Source organism: Betta splendens, chromosome 3, assembly GCF_900634795.4.
Source record: "Betta splendens chromosome 3, fBetSpl5.4, whole genome shotgun sequence".
Taxonomy (NCBI): Eukaryota; Metazoa; Chordata; class Actinopteri; order Anabantiformes; family Osphronemidae; genus Betta; species Betta splendens.
Window position 1 is genome coordinate 8,368,288 of NC_040883.2, and position 23,003 is coordinate 8,391,290.

At 46.0% G+C, this 23,003-nt stretch overlaps 1 protein-coding gene and 1 long non-coding RNA gene across 4 annotated transcripts in view; one reads left to right on the forward strand and one right to left on the reverse strand.

Moving 5' to 3' along the window:
• Nucleotides 1-210: 210 nt before the first annotated feature.
• LOC121202103 (uncharacterized) overlaps nucleotides 211-23,003 on the reverse strand; it is a 128,102-nt gene continuing 105,309 nt past the window's right edge. For 2 of the 3 annotated variants that reach the window (XR_008694144.1, XR_008694145.1), the window contains exon 3: nucleotides 211-15,076. This is a non-coding gene — a long non-coding RNA (uncharacterized LOC121202103). Of the gene's footprint in view, nucleotides 15,077-15,241; nucleotides 15,791-23,003 lie in introns of those variants that run through there. The other variant, XR_008694143.1, reaches the window with a different exon arrangement.
• tshz3b (teashirt zinc finger homeobox 3b) overlaps nucleotides 15,902-23,003 on the forward strand; it is a 31,928-nt gene continuing 24,826 nt past the window's right edge. The window contains exons 1-2 of the mRNA XM_029145500.3: nucleotides 15,902-16,097; nucleotides 16,503-17,054. Coding sequence (XP_029001333.1) covers nucleotides 17,015-17,054 — 40 coding nt within the window. The 5' untranslated portion in view covers nucleotides 15,902-16,097; nucleotides 16,503-17,014. The remainder of the gene's footprint in view (nucleotides 16,098-16,502; nucleotides 17,055-23,003) is intronic.

Here is a 23,003-nt window from a genome sequence, read left to right on the forward strand (position 1 = left end):
ACTGTACTTCAGCTTGCTTTGTGTATGTCTTTCAGCCTGCTCACGTGAAGTCTAAAACCTCACAAGCCCTGATGTTTTGTTGTATCAGCATGTTATTTAACTTTTCATTATAATAAATTTGAGATTCATACATTTTATTTGAGCAACTTAACAGCAGTTTTCATCATATAATGTGCAGTGCAGCATAGAAATATAAAGGACATCACACACTTTTATAACTTAGGACTCTTCATTTTTATTGAATTTATTTGATATAAATTGTCTACATTTTATTCTGCAAACAGAATGCAGAGCTTTGTAATAAACATAGTTCAGTTACAGCATCTGTGATGGAAATCATCTGAATCAATGATGCAAACCCATGCAGGCGGGCAATGAGATGCACAGTACACAATAATTATGCATTATCACGACGACACGCACACACGCAGATGAAGAATCATGAACCTTAAATGAGCATTCATCGAAACCAGAATGAAGAGAAGAAAAATCAAGACGGTTTATATGGTTTATATGTGTGTGAAAAAAAAAAAAACATAGTGACAGTGACAGTGGATTTTTATGTGAGTTAAGGTGAAACCGATCACTTTGGTATTTATCTTTCATTATTCTTAAATTTTTAGTATTATTTTAAGGTGCTAGAATATTAGTAGCATTCATGTTCCTTTGCAGTTCAACTGTTGCATTGTTGATCGGGTCTGGAAGATAAAAACTGGATGAATTAAAAAAGTAGCATATTTATTAATAGTTGCAAGATGGTGTTTGGGTCGCAGGGTGTCAACAAAGAGACTCAAGTTTGGCTCCGCGGTGCAAGATGAGATCGTCTGAACCGAATCACTATTAGCTCAGCCAAAGTTATGCTTAAATATATCAAAATTAATGGTTTAACACCATTCAATGAGATGTTCTCTGGACACTACAACTAGAAGGAAGCTACTGAACCTGTGAACCTGCCTTTTAAGATTAGGACAAGACAACATTGGGGTTTGGTCCTGTTTTACCTGAGGTCACTGCTTCCTCTGTTAAGTGAAGTCAAGTGTTGCTTGTCAAATACAAAATAACACACAAAACCTTTTTTTAATGTTGGAACAGCTAAAGACTTAATAACATAGTGTCATTGTGTTAAAATAGTTTACTCTGGCAGCCATTACCTTACATACAAAAATGTATTTGCATGAAATATACATTTTAGGTGAAAGTATTGACTTATGGTAGCTCATAAATTCCCATCAGCCTCAGCTACTTTAAAAAAGTTTTGTACACATAAGTTTGTTGTAGTCAGCTAATTATATACATCCTATATAGTTAACAAGCAGCTATGGTGTCAGCACGCTTTAGAACACGTTGCCATAGTAACACTCATACTTACAACAGGCTGCTAATATGAATTTTAGTTGACAAAAATGACAGAACCTAATTAACCTGACGGAAGTACCAGCATCACTCCAACAACGTCAGATGCTTTTGCCCGCGATGTCGATTCATTATCAGCCTCCGAGGAGTGAAGCTGGCAATAAACCCAAAGCGCCGAGACTCTTTACTGAGACTTGCTGATGGTTCCAAGATAAAGCAACGTGATCTCACACTGGTCTACGTCTCTTCAGGCGGTTTCGTACCGTACTGTAGATGAAAGCTGATTCATCCACGCGTCGTGTCACATGGCCCTCTCTTTGGCCGAGAAAAGAAATCCCTCACATTCTGCTCCACATCTGAGCGTCACACTCTGTCCTTCCCTCGTCCTCGTCCCCTCCGTCTTCCTGCATTCTGCCCCTTCTCCCCTTCCTCTGTCTTCACCTCTCCTACCCCTGCCGTCTTTCATTTAAATATTTCATCCAGTTGTCTTGCGGCTTATGCGGCTTGCCAAGTGTCATCTAGATCCCAGGGCCCGACACTAAAGTGGAGCACGGAAGTCATTTTTAGAGGCGTGTATGCGAGGAAGAAAGACACAGAACGAGAAACGGGGGGGGGGGGGGGGGGGGGGGGGGGGGGGGGTAAGGGAGGGATGGGAAGGAGAAGCGGCCTGAGACGTGGAGTGGTGATAAGAAGTGAAAAGGTGGAGGAGACATGGGAGTGATAACTAATGTACTTCCTGTGTACTTCCTTTCTTCTCCTGTCAAGCCCTTCTACTGCCAACAGCCCCCTCTCCTCTCCAGCCTAAAAGATATAACTGATGTGTGAGTGAGTGAGTGAGTGAGTGAGTGAGTGAGTGAGTGAGTGAGTGAGTGAGTGTGTTGTGTGTGTGAGAGAGAGAGAGAGAGAGAGAGAGAGAGAGAGAGAGAGGGAGGGAGGGAGGATGCGGACGTGTGTGTATGACTCAGACAGAGATGAGAAAAGATGGATGAATGCTTCTGCTTGGCCACTTAGCTTTGATGTGCTTGCTTTGTCCAGGATGTGCCTGTGTCTCTCATGCCTGCATAGATAGTTGGCTCCAATCACGTTCAAATGCACCAGGCCATAATCAACGATCTCGCATTAACCTGGGGGGAAAAAAACACACACACACACATGTGCACAGATGCACACAGACACACGCACACACCACAGAGACAGGATTGTGACCACGAAGCACCAATCTGAGTCATCCTTTGGTTTGTCCTCTTCCTAACACTGACTTTTGTTGTAGTTTAGATAGTAGCTGTGAAAACATGACGACAAACACGGTTTGGCTTTTAACACATTTCCCCCTGTGCTGTCAGGTAAGTCCCCCCCCCCCCCCCCCCCCCCCCCCCCCCCCCCACCACCACCACCACCTCCTGCCTGACATGTGCTGCTTCCTGCTACAACACCATAAACCACACTTTAATAGGTATGGAGCGCTAAAATCACATCAACACTACATCCTGATTTTCCTGCAGAGAGAAATCTCATGTCATCTTGTTCCAACGGTAAATTAGAGTCATGGCTGTTTCACGAAAGCGCAGGTTGACGGCGCGAGCGTTCATTAAGCTGAAACCAGAGTGAAGAGAAGGTCGAGGCAGGTTTTAGAGATGGACTTTATGGTAACCATGGTGAGGTATTAACACATTAGCTTCTCCCATGACCAAGATTAGTGGTGTAAATGGTGCGAGGAGCTGGTGTCGTTTTGATTCTGTAAAGCATCAAAGTAACAAACACACAGAAGCAGATCAAGTGTGGACATGAGGACTGACCATCATGGAGGAGGCTGATGACTGCGTCTGTGCCTTTTATGAGCAGCACACTATTGTCTTCCAGGGTGTTGAAATATAAATTAAATCACAGTCAATACGTTTGAATTGTATTTCAGTAAATATACAGAAGAAAGTATTCATTCATTCTTAATATTTTTATTTCATTATTTTTAGGCGACATATTTTGAAATGAAAAACAAAACAAAAGTTATAGATTAGTTTCATTTTGATGTAAAGGTAATATTTAGTTTTTTAAGTTTTAATTTATAATAATTAATAATTTCATATTGCACAAGGTGTCAAACCTTTTCACTCATGATAAGCCCATATGTACAATATATATTTACAGTATTCAATAATAAAGTTTTTATCATTATACTTTTCTGTCAGAAAATGTTGCTGTAAAATGTAAAAAAAAAAAAAAGTAAATGTTACTAAACCACTCGTCAACATTTTCCCCTAACACATAAACTGTATATGTTTCTTTCACTCCAAACTGCACTGTTTACATACAAACATAATCTCATCTGTCTGTGCAAATAGTAAGATTTTATTATTATTGTATCTTTCTTTTATTTTCTCTGGCGCACATTCTTACTTGCTCACTCACACACACACACACACACACACACACACACACACACACACACACACACACACACACACACACACACACACACACACACAGGCCAGTGTCTTTGCTGTGTTTTTCTTGAGTGCAGAAGGTTTCTGTTCCGCTTGCTGGGTTGCTCACTCACCCCCCATGTGTGTTTGACCTTTGACTTTCTGCTTCCCCCTGAGGAGACCTTGCTCTCTGATGCACCTTTGCACACTACAACCCCCCCCAACGGAGCCGTCCTTTGAGGATGTGGATTTAGCCTTGCGAAGCCAACACCGGTCAGGCTTGTGGTCATCCTCAGTAACAGATAAAGGGATATATCACTTCCTCAATCCCTAAAACCACACACACACACACACACACACACACACACACACACACACACACACACACACACACACACACACACACACACACACACACACACACACACAAGGCAATGAGCTCCTGATTCCCCAGCTTAGCACTTGATCCTCTCTCTGGGAGTTTGACACTTCACAGGCAAAGCTTTTACAAACTCCCCTGGACTACCCACACATGAGGCCGAGGCTCTTTACGCAACAGACAGAACACGTCTGCCAACGTCTGAGAGCTTCGGAGAACTCTTCATGGTGATCTGCTGGTCAGCATTCGTTTAATGTCGCGGACGCCGCTTCCTATTCCATCAGCCATCAGTCACCAGTACCGCCGACGAAAAGCCACATTCCACCGTTCGAGACGCGCGGGGGACGCGTGAAGAAAATCCTCCGTGTCACCAAATATCCTAAAGCCACGACTCCTCTTCTCCGCAAAAGTGGGAAATCATTTGAGCGATTTTGACCTCTCCTCTCACCTCCCCCGAGGTGGGGCACAGTGTCTCAGCCCAGCGGTGAGACGCTAATTCAGACGGGCGTGGAGCAGATGCCGCGTGTCACGTCCGCTAGCATCTTTGCGCTTGCCTAAGGGCGCCCTGGAATCCACGGCCGTCGCACCTTCGGCTGCACCGCACTTAGCACAGTATCGCATCCGCTGTGAGTGATGAGGCGTGGACACAAGTCTTAATGATGGATCAAAATGCTGAGGTGTGTATAGTACAAGACAAAAGCCTGTTTTTACTGACAGTGCTCCTTTCTATTTTCTATGTATATACATTATCATTCATGACATAACATTGACATATGTTGCATGGTTATTAGTAATTGAAGGTTTTCTATAAAATCTATAAAAATAATAATAGACTCCATAACCTTCATACACACTCAGCTTGTTCCTCACGCACACAGACGAGTTAATACATCTGTGCAGTATCAAACATTCCTCGTGTCACGGGTTTCCCATAAGCGGGATCATCATTGCATCAGCATTGTCACAGAGGACATATACCCCCCCCCCCACCCCCTCTCGCCCGCTCAGCCTCCCTTTTCGGCGCATCCCTCCACCGCCATTAAGTTCATCCGTCTCTCTTCTCCATTTAGCAGGTATCTTTTTACAAGGCAGCATCGGGGTGGAAGTGGGTGGAGGAAGGAGGCTTCAGCATAACACACAGGGAGAATGTCACCGTAAGATAAACACCAGGCACAGCTGAAGTGGCTTTGGGCTGACATGACAAGAGTATCGGCCCGTGATTTGTATCCACTTGAGCTTTCAGTGCGGAGTGGCTCCCACGCATGTGCTATACATCCTGAAATGAACCGCGTTTGACTCCTGAGTGTTTCTCTGACACGGCGCTCTATTTGTGTATAGCCAGTAATATCATAATAACACTGTGTAATACTGAAACTCAATATGTTCGAAACTAATGGGTTTGTTCATAATCACTTGAACCATCTAACCCTCTGTAGAACTATAGAGATTTGGTGCAACAGTCTGTTGTGTAAAGATATTATTGCCATTTCCTAAGAATGTACTGTATATAGAGAAATGTATCTGAATTAAATGGATATCAGTCTTGGCCACTGGGACAGGAGAAGGAGGCCAATATGTTTCCTTATTCTGGCAAAGCCCTACATCTGTTTATGAAATATGGGGTTACATTCAGCAGACGAAGTGGGACCTTGGGTGGGCTGCATGTTAAAGTAAAGCTGCGGCTTGTAACGATGTGCAAGGCTCCAACACCGCTTCTACTGGCTCAACAACTGTTCTTGCAGAGATCTAACAATGCAGCGCAAGTGCTTAGACGTAAGAACAGGTTGGAAACCTCATGAAACCTCATGTTTTTTTTAAAAGAACAAAGGGAAGTGGCTGCGTAATCCAAGTGCCAGCTGTAAACAAGCACCAGCAGCTCACAGGCCGACTGGTTAAACTCTGACCCGCGCTTCCTGTAGTCGTGCGATCTCGCAGCTTTCCTGTGCAATTAAAGACGCAGTGACGGCGTTTCCTTTACAGAGCGACCTCAAACCAGGAATATGGACAATGCCCCACTTCAGGCCAGACGGAGTCAGAGCTTGTTCATGTGTTAAGCTTATAAAAACCACTGGCTGCTGATGTTTTGTGAGAATCACTCCTGAGTTCAAGGGAACTTTTAGCATCTGTTGGTTATTTCTGCAAGTAGCTCTATACAACGGTTATGTGAAGTGGCACATTTTATTTATGATATAATGATTACACAATGATCGCAATAGGTTCAGTAACGTAGGTGAGTCTTTGTGAGATGGAGGAGGAAAGCACAACCCTTTCTTCCCACCTTTTCCCAACATATTGAATCGTCACACATCGACCCAAGTGCGGTTCCAGAGTCGTGTGTTGTGGGGCCACAGAAGTGTGTTAGAAAAAGATTATAGTTTTGTTTAATGAGTTATTAAACATGCTGAGAGTGAAGTAAACAAACCAGAAACTTCCCAAACATTTACCGAACGTTGTCTCATCAAATTATCTGGCAGTTGTAACGCATGACTGGATATTTTGGCAGAGAAAGATTTTGTGTGTGTGTGTGTGCGCGCGCGCACTGTTTTATGTTGAAATGGCCGACATGTGTGTATATATAATTAATTTATTTTACGACGTGACCTATGACTCATTCTCACACAGACACCCATGTGCCGTTTTATCACTCACTCATCTGCTGAACTACTTTGTCCTTGTAAAAGTTGTGGGTATGCTGGAGCCCATCCCAGCTGTCATCTGGGTGAGAGGCGGGTTCACCCTGGACGAGCCACCACTCCATCACAGGGTCTGCCTTTCTTCCTTTTTTTATGATCACTGACACTTTAATGTCTGGCAAAACATGCATTCATGTTTGTGCAAAGGTCGTTGGTTAGGTAGTGATTTAATATGCAAAAACACTGTTACTAAAATACGGATTTATTGGCAAGAAAGACTGAAAAGAGACCAAAGTGTATTTCATAACAGAGGTCATTATAAATATATTTGATTTTTCTATTATTCTTATTAATATTTGGCTTTAACATAAGGTAATTTGAACTCATATTAGTGGATCAGAGTGTACTTTATGAATCATCTAATGGGAGGGGAGGGGGGTGGGGGTATTGTCTTGCTGAGTGTTGCTAAACAAACTACTGTAAACTGATCCAGCAAAACATGGTTATTATTGGAATGAAAGAAAAAAAACAACCACCCTGTTTTTTCATTCATCCCAATAATAACCATGTTTTTTGTGATGGAAATTTACTACATCATTATTTAGACGTACACATATAGTAGTTTAGCAAAACTGTGAAAACAGCCTTAAACAACCAACAGACTAATCAGCCATCGGTTCACTAATATCACATACAGGGTATTTTAAATCAGGAGTAGCACTAGATGTTCTATCTGCTTTAATTGTGCCTTCAGTCAGACATGGTAGGATGACTCATCCCCTTGTCTTCAGCTCGACTTCCTTCTTTCTCCAAAGTTCCTCTCATGTAGTCTGATTTTCCCTTTTCATGCTTGTCATGATACTGTCTGTATTTCTCTGTCTGCGCAGTGTTTTTAGCGGTGTGGTTAAAGGGAAGAGGGTACAGCTGACAAAGGCCATGGGATCTCCACGTTGGGGCTAATTAATAAAAACACTGTATTGCTTTAGAAGATATATAAATGCAGGTGACAAGAGCACTGTTAGGGAAATTGTGAGTTCCCTTTGTAAATCTTAAATAAAAGGGACACAATCAGTTCTTCAGGATTTTGCTTGCAAGGAGTGAGCAGTACGCAGCTAATGTAGGCAACTTCCTCTCGCTGAAGAAAAGAAAAGAGTACAGCTCATAAAATAGTTTGTTTCCACCCAGGGAGATGCAAAGTCACACAATACATGAGAAAATATTTCTTGCACCAAGTGCATTAGATAAAGATGGTACCGTGCTGTACACACCGGTACTCCCTCTTTCTTGCAGAGCAGAAGGGAGAAAACTTCAAGGCCATAGCACAGCTAACAAGGCTACGGCAAATCAGCAAAATATGTTTCAATGATTAAAGGCAGTATTTTTCCAACTAGCACAATGGACAATGGTTCCATTTTTATTAAGATATGTCTGCGTTTTATACAACCCAAGTCTTATCATCAAGTAAAATGGCTAAAAATAGCCCAGAGTGTGTCTTTATGCTGATGATGTGCTCAATTACGTTTATGGTGTAAACTTTGTAAAGTGAAAGTCTACATGTAGTTGATAACTTTATGTGACTTAGATTTCATTTTTCATTACAATTCTAATGCCAGAAACTAAAGTTTAGATGTTTGGAGGAACTAATAATGAGATGTCACTTTCTTCATTAATGCAATAGATGTAACAAATGTCACTTATTTTCTGAAACATAAAAGGGTGTTGCGTCCGTCTAAGCCAGAAGCCTGATTGCATCTGTTCATTTCAATCAACCCTCTGTAGATTTGTACAGTATAATCAGTAATCGCTGGGCAGCTCCCTTAGGACAGCTGGGATTTGGTACCTTGCTCAAGGGCACCACAGCATCATTGGTCAGCACTTACTTTTTTTTGTCCCAACCAAGTTCAATACTTCTGGACCAAGGTGGATTGAACCAGCAACTGGTCCCAAGCTTCTTTTACCTATAAACTTTGAATGTGTACTATAAAAAATCAGAATGTCTCTTTGTGGAGTCACGCAATCAGACACGATAATGAAAATGAGATGTGTGTATATTTGCCTAGCAGCGCTTTAAGTAAATAAAGAAAAGCAGGTAACTGGCCTACTTTTTTATTTAAAGAGGAACTCCCTGGGGCTCAAAGAAGCGCTGGTGGTCCCTGAACCGGACTTTTAGAAACCACTATTTTCAAGCAGTGTAACCAATGAAGTACTGTAATGGAGTGTAGTGGCCTGAAGTGTAGCTATGAAGTCTTCCCTAATGACTCTAGCACATGTGTGTCTGGCTTTCAGCCCTCTCATTACCGTCACTGGACACTGTATACCGTGTGTGTGTGTGTGTGTGTGTGTGTGTGCGCGTGTGTGTGTGTGTGCTTGTGTGTCAGACAGAGAGGGAGGCTGCTGTTTGCCAGCAGGGCAAGGCTTAGAGTGTACCGGTGATCTCATCTCCTCTTAAGTTTTCTTGTCCTGTGGCCGCCTGTGTGTCTGTGTGTGTTTTACCGGCTGCTACATGTACACAGGTATACTTCACACACGCAGGTGAAATACGTCTTTTATTCTCCAGCAGCTGGAAGGCTGTGACATATTTCATCAACTTTTATGGAAAGTAGCGTTTTTAATGTTTCAGCCAAAAGTAAATGTTTGGTAAATGTTTATATTTAATTGTTTTTTTGTTTCAGCTCCAGACATCGCAAGTCCAGTTTCTGAATAAGCATGGACTGTGTGTGTGTGTGTGTGTGTGTGTGTGTGTGTGTGTGTGTGTGTGTGTGTGTGTGTGTGTGTGTGTGTGTGTGTGTGTGTGTGTGTGTGTGTGTGTGCGGTAAACAGGGTAGTTTTGCTCCATGGAAGAAGGAATTTCCCCCAGCAGTCCCCATCAGTAATAGTGCCTGTAATGAGCTGCAGCTGTCAGCGTGGTTTCCGCACACACAGACACACACATAAAAGCGAGGAGGAAGCAGTGACTCACTCAGCAGTGTGCCATCACACCGCACACTGATAAACAGTGTAACTCATCAGACAGGCATCAGATATTACACACAAACGTTTCCTCAGAAATACCTACGCTTCCTATAAACATCTGAGTCTGGAAGTTATATGATCAACATCACATCATGTGGACTGGAAGCATGAATTTTGGCAAATGCATTGGACTATATTGTATAATTTGCATCTACCTCTTGTTGTCGCAATCTATACATTTTAACATTTTATTGCGTTTATAATGTCAGAAAAAATGTGTTTTTGGTTGACGACTGGATCCTTCATGATCAGGATTTATGGCCATTTTGAAGGATTAACCTCCACATATTTTTAAACCTTTCTTTTCGCTAGTTTATGTGATTTTATTTTGTAATCTAGTTTGCGTGATTTTCATTAAATTAAGACAATAACACGAGCACAGGGCCGGGTGCTTTGATTTTATTACTCTGACCATAATTGAGACAATCATGTGTCATTTCTTTGTATGATCGAGTTTTTCATTTCTACTTTGAGGTGCTGGGTCTTCACCTATTTCCAAATTGAATTTGGACAAGAACATTAGCAGATATGGCATCTTATAATATCGCATGAACTGGCAAATTGCATTTGCTTTTACTAGATAAAATCTCTCTCTGCGGCTTCACTGGCACCGACGTCTCCGGGTTTATTCTGTTAATTGGTGAAATTGTTGTCTGAAAATTATACAGAAAAATCATAAATGAAACTGCACTTCTATCAACGCGGCTTTGTGTTGCCACTGACCCGGCCTTCTGTGACCTCTGCCAATTTTTATGTCATTTCACTCTAACTTTGTAGATCAGACTTTAATTTTGAAGTGCGGACCACGGGACAGTGATGAATAGGCTACATCAAGGAGGGCCTAAATTACCCTTCTCCCTAGTGGCAACACTGACCGCAAGGAGAGAGGTGTGTGTGTGTGTGTGTGTGTGTGTGTGTGTGTGTGTGTGTGTGTGTGTGTGTGTGTGTGTGTGTGTGTGTGTGTGTGTGCGGTGACCTAGTAACAGCAGACAGAGAAAGAAAGAGGGCTGGTCAGCACTTGCCCTCTCAACCCTGCTAGCTCGTAGCACACCCAACGAGGCAGGAGGGAGGGAGGACGCTAGGGATGGAAGGGGGGGGGGGGAGACAGAGAGCATCCACTCGATCTTTTTCAGCTCCTCTTGTCAATGACTCGTCTAGTTGTTGGTGGGAGTTTGTAACTTTTACATTTATTTGAGCAGAGTCTAACCCTGGCCTCCTTCAAGGTCTTTCTCGCTCCATGCAAATTGATGCCTGTTTCTTATTAATGCATGTATTCTTGAGGTAATAAAATCACCAGCGGACTGGAGGAGACGGTCCCTGGGAGTCATTGGGATATGCACAAAATCCTAACAGTACACAATGAAACAGTTTGCGCTAAATTGTAGTGGGCAAGGCGGGAGGGCTTTGCTGACAGCCACGGGCATGGCCTGGGGCTGAGAGGAAGCAAATCAAAAACAGGGTCACAGAATTTCAGGGAGGAAGAAACTTTAACAAAGATGCCAGACTTTTTTTTTTTTTTTTTTGCTAGTTGCCTAAACATAGAGATGCTCTGTTTTACCGTTTTAAAAAAAACGATAAAGTGTCACTTGTTGCTTAGAAATGTATTATTCTTACAGCCATAAAAAATGTTTTTTTAGTTTTAACAATAGCTTTTGTAACCGGAAATAGTTTGAAGTTGACGAAGTGATTATTGTTCTTCGTGTGTTTTGTGTTACGTTCACTCTGACTTGGTGACTCGCTCGATCAACTTCTCTTATTTATCAGCACGCGCGTGCGTCTTGCTGCCGTGCAAAAAGTCGGGGGCTGTGCCACAGTTTACAGATTAGGGGACAGTTTAGAATACCGTGACGTTCTTTTTCCCTTTCATCCCTCCCCGTCTGCCCGTCCCTCCCCCTTGGCTCTTTATCCACTCTACTAGAAGCCAGTGTGCCGTGAAGCCGGTGCGCCACGCCGCCTCTCCGCGCCGCAGCGGTCGTTGTGGAAGAAGCACATGAAGAAAAGGGAGGAGGAAAAAAAGCGCACGGCGGCTCAGGGATAAATCACATTAGCCGTGCGCTAAACCTCCCCCTGTTTCTACTCAACCCGACGCGTCCAGCGGAAATTCGGTGAAGCCCATTGTGGACTGTGGCGAAGTCCACGTCGCTGTTTCAATATAGAAATTTAAAGTCGCGGTTATTGTTCGAGTGAGATAATGGATTAAACCCAGATGATTTACGTAACCGAAACGTCACATTTAAAAGCGATAAATATCCACCATGGAGCGCGCGCGAGTATGCGCGCACATAACTTTCGAAAAGTACACGCGTACTGTGGTTTCGACTTTAATCTTGGCCGATCCTTCCCAAACAAACGCGAAAAACCAACGCGACACGAGAAAATGTGGACTCACCCCGTGCAGCGAGCTGCCTGAACCCTGTCGCGCCGTGCGACCGCGGAGGAGGCTGCGACCGTGCGTAAAGGCAGAAGCGGCACAAAGCGGGGGCGAAGCACGTCTTACCTTCACCGCACACACACGCAAACACACACAACCGCATGGGACCAGAGGTGAGTGGGTACGTGTGAAAACCCGATGAGTTCGGTTTACTTGTCTAATAATCAATATTGCGATAGCTGATCTTATTTAGGAGCTTAAACGCGCACAACAGTCACCCACGGCCACTGTTATAAGATCCCAAAGCGAGTGCCTTTTATAGAGGCCGCTTTAACTTCAGAAAAGTCCAACGTGTCATCGCAGATTTATTTCCCCGCATATTATTTTTAGAAAGAAGTGAAGCAGTTCGCAGGAACAGCGCAGCTCCAACTGGGGACTGGAGAGTTACACAGGATTAGTCTAATATCGGTGAGCTTCATGAAAACACCGCAACCTAAGCCCAGTGTAACATCCACCCCACGGGCCCACTGTGGAGTCGCAACGTATGAATTAAATGTGTTATTTGTTTCCACGCGTTGGTCACGTAATCATTACATTTTTAATTAATAAATGAATAAATCACACGCACCTCAGTGGACATAAAAATAAAACAGGAAAGAGTTCGTGTGTCCCGCGCAAACACATTGAATTGTGCTCTAACAAAATTAGAAAGTTAAATAAACAGTGGGACCATAAAATAATAATTCAGCGTTCTTATCACCAATACAGAAAACATATTCGAACTTCCGGATAAACGACGGATAACCTGAATTCCAGATGGGTCGTTCGAGGAGCTGGGACGCACAGATGTACCTGCTTTGGAGAAGGCTGAGTGACCACAGCTCGGTGATTTGGGGGTGTTTTAAGCACGGATCAAAATTGTTAAAACGCTGTAGAAAGTTTTATATCAACGCGTGCCTCAGCAATGAATGAGCCACCTCACTTCGTTTCTTTTGCATTACTCTCTGTGCGTCTGCCTCCTCTCCATTTCTGGCACGCATCCACGCACACACACACACACACACACACACACACACGTTACACGTCACTGACCTAATAAACAATTTTGAAAGTCGGACGTTATTTTAAAACAGAACGATTCTCGAGGTTTAAACTAACGCTTAGAGCAAATGAACAGGGAAGAAATCAAACTCGAGAATGGAAAGAAGAGCCAGACTCGCGCCCTCGTGAACTTTTGAACTAATAAGTAACTTCGTAATCGTTGTTATTCACACTGCTGTTTTTTAAGGAAACGCACGTGTGCGTGCGTCTCAGCTCTTATACTTAAGTATATTAAATTTATTTCACACATCGCATATGTTTATGCTGCATTCACCCTCAGCTTCGTGCGTAAAAGTGCGCACCGAGTGACTCTCACTTTGCAGTTAGACTTAAAGACTTACACCAAACTGTAGCTCGGACTGGAACTTGTTTTACGCTTGTAAAAGGATTACACGACTTTACCGCAAATAAATATTCTGTGCTAATACATTTTAGTTTCACAATTATGTGCTTGGCGGCTGCATAAATCAACCCCCTGCAACTTCAATCTCTCCCGTCGTCTCTTCTCCAGACACAGACCTACAAAGTAGGTGTACAGTCGTATATCTTTATCACAATTAGAGAACGCAATGTGCCTGGTTCGGGACACTTTCAGTGAACATTAGTGGAAAAGGGCAAAAGATAGAGAGATTATTCTCCTAAATGTAACATTTCTCTCTACAGTGCAGTTAGTCTATATGTCATCAGAAAGTTCAAAAGTTCAAAAAAGGAATCTAAATGTAAAATATTGATATCTAATGGTAAAAACATTTACTTTTCTATTTTGATATATATGTATATCCCACGTACTTGCTGCCGACACACGGATCGTTTGCCCTGTGTGTCTGCTCCCGGTTCAGTAAAGACGAACAAATTAAACTAATTCATAGTCAAATTAGTTCGAGGTTTTTCTACAGGGAAAAACAACGAAGTCTCTGATATACACTTCATGGCGTTTTAGAAATGGCTACAAAATGTAAAATAAATATTTCCAGACCCAGAGCTTCTTTCTCTTCTTGTAGATATTTGGGAAGAAGAATAAAGCGATGATACTGGAGAAGTAAAAAAAATCACTCGGAGTGGAAATGCCAAACAAAAAGGCAGCGCGCTCGCTGACGTGCTTTTAGGAAAGTGGACTGAGTCAGTCAGATGGATAGGAAAGCTCTCCGCCGTCCGCGAGCACGTAAGTGTGTGTGTGTGTGTGTGTGTGTGTGTGTGTGTGTGTGTGTGTGTGTGTGTGTGTGTGTGTGTGTGTGCATTATGTTTGAGTGTACACTGTGGGGTGGGCGGGGGAGTTGTAGTATCGCAAGGAATGTGAACACGAGAGTGTGTGTGTGTGTGTGTGTGTGTGTGTGTGTGTGTGTGTGTGTGTGTGTGTGTGTGTGTGTGTGACACTGATGGATGCGCCAATGGAAAGACGGACAGATGCTTGGGCGGATCTAACAGCATGCAGTGGTGGAGCGGCGCACACAGTCGCGGTGAGATTAGGGCGAAAACATCCTCGATCGGCGGAGACTCACCACCAATCAACCAATCGTTCTTCCACCGAGCCCGGTGACCTGACAGACTCGTCGCTCTGCCGCGGGATCGACACGGTCTAGGAGGAAGGATAAGGACATCTGCTCCCCTCGGTGGAAGCTGCTTCTCGGGCGTTCGACGAGCGTGAGAGACGCAGCGCGACCGCGCCACATCTGGCGCAGGAGAAGACTGGAGGAGGAAGAAAGACTGCCTTTGGCAACTCACCCACACTGCCCTCCCTTGTCGCCCCGTTCCCTCTCCAAGAATCCCGTAGGCTGCGCTCATCATCGCGTTTCACGTCGAGGATTGTCTGAAAAGTACAGGACACTATTTTTCATCCACTTCACCAACTAAGTCCAACAACTTTTCATCTAAAAGAAAAAAGAAACTATTTCTCGCCGTGAAAGAACAGCGGAGTAACGGTATTTAACGAAAATGCCAGAATACGCCTAAATTAAGCCAAGGAGGATCTTACCTGTAAAGAAAAAAAAGTACTTTAATCCACTGAGTGACACTGAAATTGGCAGCGCTTGGTGGAGATTGTGCGCCTCCTCGGTCACTTGAGGCGCAGGAAGGAGCGCGGAGCACAGTGTTGGGAGACACGTCTGACTCTGCGTGGCTGTTTTAAGTAGCTCCTATCAGGCCACGCAAAGAAGAGAGGGGGGAAAAAAACGGGAGAAAAGTACCATCGGCGGCCAAGAAAGTGTTTGTCAGTGGGCGCCGGCGCTGGGCTTATCCGTGCGCTCGAGCCAGCCTGCACGCACGGGAGCAGCCCGAGCCGTCCCCTCCTCCTCCTCCTCCTCCTCCTCCTCATGTACATTATTACAACAAGGGAGACCCAATCAAGCGCGTATCTCATCGATTCACGCACGCAGACACAAACTGCCGCGCGCGCGCGCACACGCGCGCACACACTGACTGAGTGACTTGCCCTCAGTGGATTTTTTTTCCAAAGCGCTCTCGGACAAAATAACGCAGCCAGCGCCAGCGCCAGGCAGGGCAGCGTGTGGGCGACCAGTCCCGAGTCACCTCCTCCTCCTTTTCTTCTTCTTCATCTTATTTTTTCCGTCTGCCCCCCCCCCCCCCCCCCCCCCCCCCTCCCCCTCCTCACCTCCGCTGACGGTCCTGGGAATTAACAAACTGCAAAAGCCGCGCGTGGTTTATTTCTGTTTTTTTTTCTCCGCTCGCCGGCGACGGGACGCGTCAGAAGCGAATGGATTTTGATTTTGAGACGGTTCCGGGCGCGTTTCGGCAGCGGCGCCTCCTGGCTTTGAATTGCGCGTGATTCGCGGAAAGCTCATGGACAGCGCTGCGGAGGATCAACCCGCACAGTAAGTAACCTATGTGCGTTCCGGTTCGGATCACGCCGCCAGCCTGCGTGTATATTAGTCATTTATACTGTGTTTGTGAGGCCACCATGTGCCTTCTCGCCGTGGAGCTAGAATATCACGCACTTCATTTCTAAACCGCAGCCGAACGCTGGCGATTAGCTCGCTTGCTTGGAATAAACGGGGCTGGAACGGAGTGAGGGGGCAAGCGAGGCAGGGGAGGGGAGGGGAGGGGGGGTAGAAAGAGAGGGAGGGAGCGAGAGACTACGAGCTACGTGACGCCTATCAGCGGCGGAGAGGTTGAACCGTAGAGGAGGCGCAGGGCTTCAGTTGTGTCAGCTCTTGATGTGTTGTCCCCTTGTTTGCGGACTTTTGACTGACGTGATCATTTGGTTTCATCCCGTCAAGCTCGCCTGTTGCAGCCGCCGCCGCCGAGTAACGAGGATCACGCGGAGGCGCGGGGCGCTTTTGACCTCGCCGCTCTGCTTTTCCCACCGCGGATCCCCCGTCCTCCGCGTTCCCACTTCCTCGCCGCGTCCATCCACGGCGGAGCGGGCGCGAGGGAGAGCGAGCGAGCGAGCGAGAGGGCGAGCGCGAGCGCGAGGACCGCCGGAGAGAGCAGCGGGAGCACCGACCGGGGGGAGCCACGCCGGTTTCAACCCCCCCCCCCCCCCCCCCCCCCCCTTCCTCAACCATCGTCGCATCCGCCGGCGCTTTTTCCTCCACCGATTTCGTGTTGTGTGCGGAAACTGCGCACCCTCCTTCCACCTCCGCCCGCCCTCCGCCCCGATCTATGTGGGAGCCCCGGGAGCGCACCCAGGGGTGAAAGTGTGCCGCCCGTCTAAGCTCCGCGGATCCCCCAGGCAGCCCCGGATCAGCGGGGCCACGCGCGCCTCCCCCGCCGGGCGCCCGCAGCCGACATGCCGCGGAGGAAGCAGCAAGCGCCGCGGCGCGCCGCAGGTACGCACTGCCTTTGCTTCACGTACAATTTACCTCTCTGGATTTCTCTCCCCCCCCCCCCCCCCCCCCCCCCCCCCCCCCCCCTGCTCTGTGCGCCCCCCCTCACCCCTCCCCAACTTCCCCATTCAGTTATTTTTCGTTGATATTTCCCTCACCTGCGTGGACACATTTATAGCGGTCCAACGCATTTTGCCGTGCTTTGTAGAGCGACAAAGAGTCGGTGGACACTCTCCCACAGCTTCACTTCCCTTTAACGCAACTTTCAAACTTTCCTGCTCGACATTTAAGATTAGTTTTTCTTGCGAAAAGCTAAAAATATTTTTCTTCATCAGAAAATTTGCTTTGAATCATTTTTTGTCAGTTTATTATCATCAGATGTACAATAACACCACAATCTGTTTCACTTCATCCATTCGCTCTTCAAGTACAAATCCAACTTATGTGGTTTTATGCTTTTGTAGAACACTTTGTCTGAACTCTCGCTATTTTATGATAACTTTTTGTGCGTGCGTGGGCACATACACTACACAGGTGTGAGTCTGCAGTAGGTGCATTTGTTTTTAAAAAGGTCAGAGGTCAACACCGTCCCTGACACCTTGCAGCCACTGTTGTGGTCAACGGTGAGACCCCTCCCTCCATTTGTAGGAAAAGCTGATCTCTCGACCCCTGTTTTTACTCCTTCCACGCCGCCTCCTTTCCTCATTTTCTCCTCTCCCTCATTTCTCGCCCAGCTCTGATTTCTGCTCGTAGACATCGACTGTGGAATTAGGATCTATGCTGGAGAGGCTCGGTGGAGCCCTGGGGTCGGCTGATTGTTGAGAAGGCCTTTGATGCGCTCCCATTTCTTTAAGGGAGCGTGATTAAGTTGAACCTCCAAATAAGTTAGAAGACGACGCGAACTCCTGGCCACGTTCTTCTGAGAAGATCAGTCTCTGTTTCATCTTCCGGTATCGATATAACGATTCGCTAATATCTCACCCCACACAGAAATGCACTTTCCAGGCCGTGCTCATATTTTCCACAGGAATTCAGGCATGTTTTGATACACAATAATTGGTTTTGGTGATCTTGGTTTATTTTCTTGCGTATTTCATGCCCCCGTCCTTTCAGCATATTTCTACAGTGTTCACATAAAACTTGTTACAGTTTGTACTTCCTCTTCCTTTAATTTAGCATCTGCTGTGTAAATTTCAGAGAGATTTACCTTCCTGCGTTTTCACTCTGTTCACTTTCGGCTCTGTTTTCTTTGTCTCATTCCCTTCGGTTTCTGGGAATGACTTTTTCTTCCAGTCTAAAGATTATTTCACAGCCTGGGGAGGGAGTGTATGTACTGGAAGAGAGCTTTAATGGACAATTGCCATCTTTGATTTGACGCCTGATTGATCTCGCGTCATCTGGCCGAGCCTTTGATCTGTTCATTCCTGATAAGTGTCAATAAATCACTCCCTTCTCCCGCCCTCCCCCCTCCCCCCGCCTTCCTCCGCTCAGTCTGGTGGCCAAGTAACGTCAGGCCTCGCAAACTTTTACGCCATTCACGCCATTGGTTAATTGCGCCTTCTAATTTCCCTCGCCCCCTTTTGCTCAGCTTCCATTTCCTGCTGTGCGTCCCCGATCCCTCAGACTTGGACGGAGAACTGCACCCGTCTTTTATTTTTACGTGGAAGGGAGGCGTTTGGTTTTCTCATCAGATCCTTTACGACGCTCGTAATTCAGGTTCATTTTCAAACTTTGGAGTTTCTGGCTCAAGCGATTTATGCGAGTGTTTTTGTAGCTTTTGTGTGTCTGCTGCGAATGCGACTTCGAAACACTCATTACCCTTCATAGCGGATTAGTAGTGATTTATGCACGACCTTTAAAGCCACATTACCTTAGCAAATTTGTGCACCGGCTCACGTTTGCAACTTTGCTTAACTCTACTGTCCAAAAATGCCTACAGCCTCACACACACACACACACACACACACACACACACACACACACACACACATAATTACATGTGTGCAGTGGCGCATGCATGCAAGACATGCTGCCACTGCTTTGTAGTACACAAACAAAAGAACGCAATACTTTTTAAACACACACACACACACACACACACACACACACACACACACACACACACACACACACACACACACACACAGAGTGGTATGAAAAATGTAACTATTAGCCTAATCGTGAGGCGGAAGAATGGTTTGCTCCATCAGAAAGGCCGTCAGAGAGACTTTGTTTCATATTTGATTTAATTGTCTGCCCTCTGACAGCCACATTCATCAATGGCTCTAATGGTCAATCAGGAGGCTGGCAGAGAGAGAGAGAGAGAGAGAGAGAGGCTCTTGTGTATTCTCAGCCCAGGGCCTTACTTGATCAAAATGTTTTAGCTCTAATGGACACAATGGGTGGGGGCAAAGGAATGGGTGAGCGGACAGATAGATGGATGGATGGATGGATGGATAGACGCATAGCGGGATGACTGAAAGCCCTTTTATTCAGCCGGAATGAGCGAGCGAGCGCGCGGCTGCAGGAACCCAGCGAGAGAAAATGACGCACTTATTTCTTTGATGAGCGGACGGGAGCAAACACGAGGCGGGCGAAGGGGGAGTTCCATTTTGGACTATTGGCGACTTGTTAATTTTTACCCTTCGTTCCTCCCTCGCCTCCTCCCCGCCAGCCTCCACTCCTCCCCCCTTCCCTCACAGCTCACAGCTGCAAGTTATAAGGTTGAGGAGAACTGCATGGCACACGGAGTGATGACAAATTGATTGCGCCGTACTGATGGCAAGAGTTATGGGGAGGACGGCAAATGATAGGCCTTGATTAGGAATGTGGGAGACTTCTTGTTTTTTATTTTCTTTTACCCCATTCTTTCTTTTTTCCTGTTCCTCTCTCTTTCGTGTTGCTGATGTTTCCTCTTAGACGCTCCCATTTGGAGATTTTTGCGTGTTCTTTGGTTTCTCCTCTCGAACGTGACGTTACTGCTTCTTCAGAGTCGCACAGCTGCGAAGAACAGGCCTGATATTTTTTGTCCACGTCGCCCCTCGCGCTCCCTGCGAACCTCCCCTTGCCGCCCCGGCGACGGCGCGAACCCAGCCGTCTAGAAAGAGGAGCTGTTTTGCCAGCTTCATTAGCTTTCTCCTAATTAGCCGAGCATCTGATGGATCTCTGACAGGCCTAATGATTGGAGATGACAAGCTCCGCACACTGTCACGCTCGCCAATTAGGTCTGTGGCATAGTTAGATGTAATCAGCTTGATGTTACACCCATCCTCGTTTGCCCCCCCCCCCCCATACACACGCACACACACACACACACACACACACACACACACATCACCCCCATCTTACCCCCCTCCCTTTCCCCCCCCTCCATCCCAGGTGAGAGTTGGGACAGTGGTGGCGGTTCTGGTAATATTGGCGCCACTTGGGTTGAAAGCTAATGCCGGCGTTTCCTGAAACGAAAGGTGAGCCCGCCTCGCGACGCTCACCGGAGAAGCTAGGGTGCCGGCGTCGTGTGTGTCTGCGCGAGTCGCCCCGGCGGCATTTGTGTGTTTTCTCAGCGAGAGCGTTTGTTGTTTCAACGCCCCTGACATCAGGGAGGGACAAAGCCGAGGCGAGCAGCAGGCTTTTGTCCGTGGGCTTCAAAGCCAAGCTAGACCAAACAGATCATTGTTAAAAGAGAGGAAGCGTGAGCATCAAAGAGCCAAAGGAGGTGTCATTTATTTACCTGTGGGTTTTTTTTAACAGTTCAAAAATGATCATGACTTAAATCCTCACGTGTGCAGATCAAAATCTATTGTTTTTTGCCTGTGTGTGTGTTGTCCTTCTGTGATCCCACCGCAGATTGATGACACCGGTCATTATTAGCTGCTCGATGACACGTTCCCAGAGTAGGAGGATTTTTCACCTGAGTTGATTTTTCAGAAACACCTATCATCAGCATGGTGTCCAAAGAGGCTAAGCATGATTTATGTAAATATTAACACCCAGACAGATCTGGTTCTGTCCAACAGGAGATAGATGGCAGCCATGGAGGGAAACCAGCTGATTTCTGTGATTTCTCTGCTGCGCTCTGTACGCGTGTGTGCGCACGTGCACGCGCGCGGGCTCGCGTGAGCGTGTCTACGTGTGTGCGTGATTGATTGTAGATGAGAGCGAGAGATTAATCATGCTTGATGTGTGTTAACGTTGCACTCGCAGTGGATCTAAGTCGAGATGCAGTGGCCCATTTAAATACACTCACTCACAGATTCACAGGAGGGAGTGGGCGCACACGCTCACACTCGGTGCCATGCACAATTCCACGTTCAAGACTTTGTCTCATTTTGTCTCATATTATTTACATTTAGCTCGTTGACACCAACATATTATAGATTTGAAGAGAAATTTTCTTTATGTTTCATCATCTACGTAGAAATGACCAGCAGAAAATCTCTGTGGTCCCTCTGTGAAAGATGGAAATCGCAGGTTTATTCATCCCTGCTGCGGGAGGAATCCACTTCCAATTTCTAATGAAGCGGATGTGTTTGAAGAGCGGAGCGTTGGAGTTTTTCATGTGCAGTCCATTAATCTGAACGACGGCGGTTCTTCATTAATGCGCGCGCTTTGAGTTCTTCATGATGCAAACTGAAATACGCAAATAGCTTTTTATAAAGGCGCCGCTCGTTTGTGTTGCTCCTCGATGAACCTGCTGACAGATCAGAATCAGAAATTATGACATTCCTAAAAATCTAAAATAACAAATATGGTTTAAATATATTAAGACGCTGAATAAAATAGTAGAATCTGGGGTTAAATCTGACTGACCTTAGATTTTTGAAAAACATTAAATTTGTATTGTATTGTATTTAATACTGGTTTTATCCCCATTGGAAAATGATCAAATGTCGATTTGTGTAGTTGTGCCAGTGTTTCCCATCTTGAAGGCGGACACCTTCGCAGTAAGCATCGCTCCACCACCTCCTCTGAACCCAGTGAAAACACACCGGCTCCGACCACTCCACGTTTCCCAACTTTTGCATGCGTGCGGGGTGAAAACAGGCTTTGTTCCCGGGGACGTCTGCGTCCCACACTCGGCCCTGCGTTACTTTGTGCAGAGTGAGTCTTTCCCAGGCAGCGAGCTGACACTGTGATTAGTTATGGCCTTCCCCTGCTTTTCTCTGCGCTCCTGCCCCTGAACGCTCCGCCACAATGAGCCGGGAGAGGCGCGGAGAAAGAGGAGATAGAAAGTGGGAGAACTGTTGCGTAGTTGAATATTCTATCATCGCGAAACGACACAAAGGAGATAAGACTGTAAAAAGGGGAAGGAAAAAAAGAAAAGAAAACGATTATGTGTATGGAGCAAGTAGGAGGGAAGAGAAGAAAGCAAGCAATCATACAGAGAGTGAGAGAGAGAGAGAGGCAGGAAGAGGCAGAGATGGAGGGAGGGGAGTTCGAACTCCCTCAACTCCCACCTCCCTCCCTCTTCTCCTCTCTTCCTTGAGGATAAGTGGCTGATGGTTTATAAACAGTGTTTCTTTCCCTCCCTCTCCCAGAATCTTCCGTCATGGCTCCCATTAGGTTGACAGCTGTCAATTAGAGCCCCCTTGGTCTGGCGCACTGCACTTTATTGCAGGCAGTTGATGCTGTCATTTCGCTCCCAGATTCGCCTTGAGCGTTATCACGAGCGCTCAAACAGTCAATAGCTGATGCATCAGCAGTTATTTCTTAAATTGGCTCACAAGGCTGCATCCTTTCCTCACTGCACCCCCCCCCCCCCCCCCCCACACACACACACATCCCCTCCCCACACCTCCAGTTCTTCTCCTCTTTTCCTCCGCTCTTCCTCTCTGTCAAGACCCCCCCACCCCCCTCCCTCCCCCAAAGATGATTTTGCAAGGAGATAGTAATGGATTGTGCCTGTGGAGGGGCGGGCGCAGGGAGGTGGAGCAACACAGAACACAGGAAGAACCA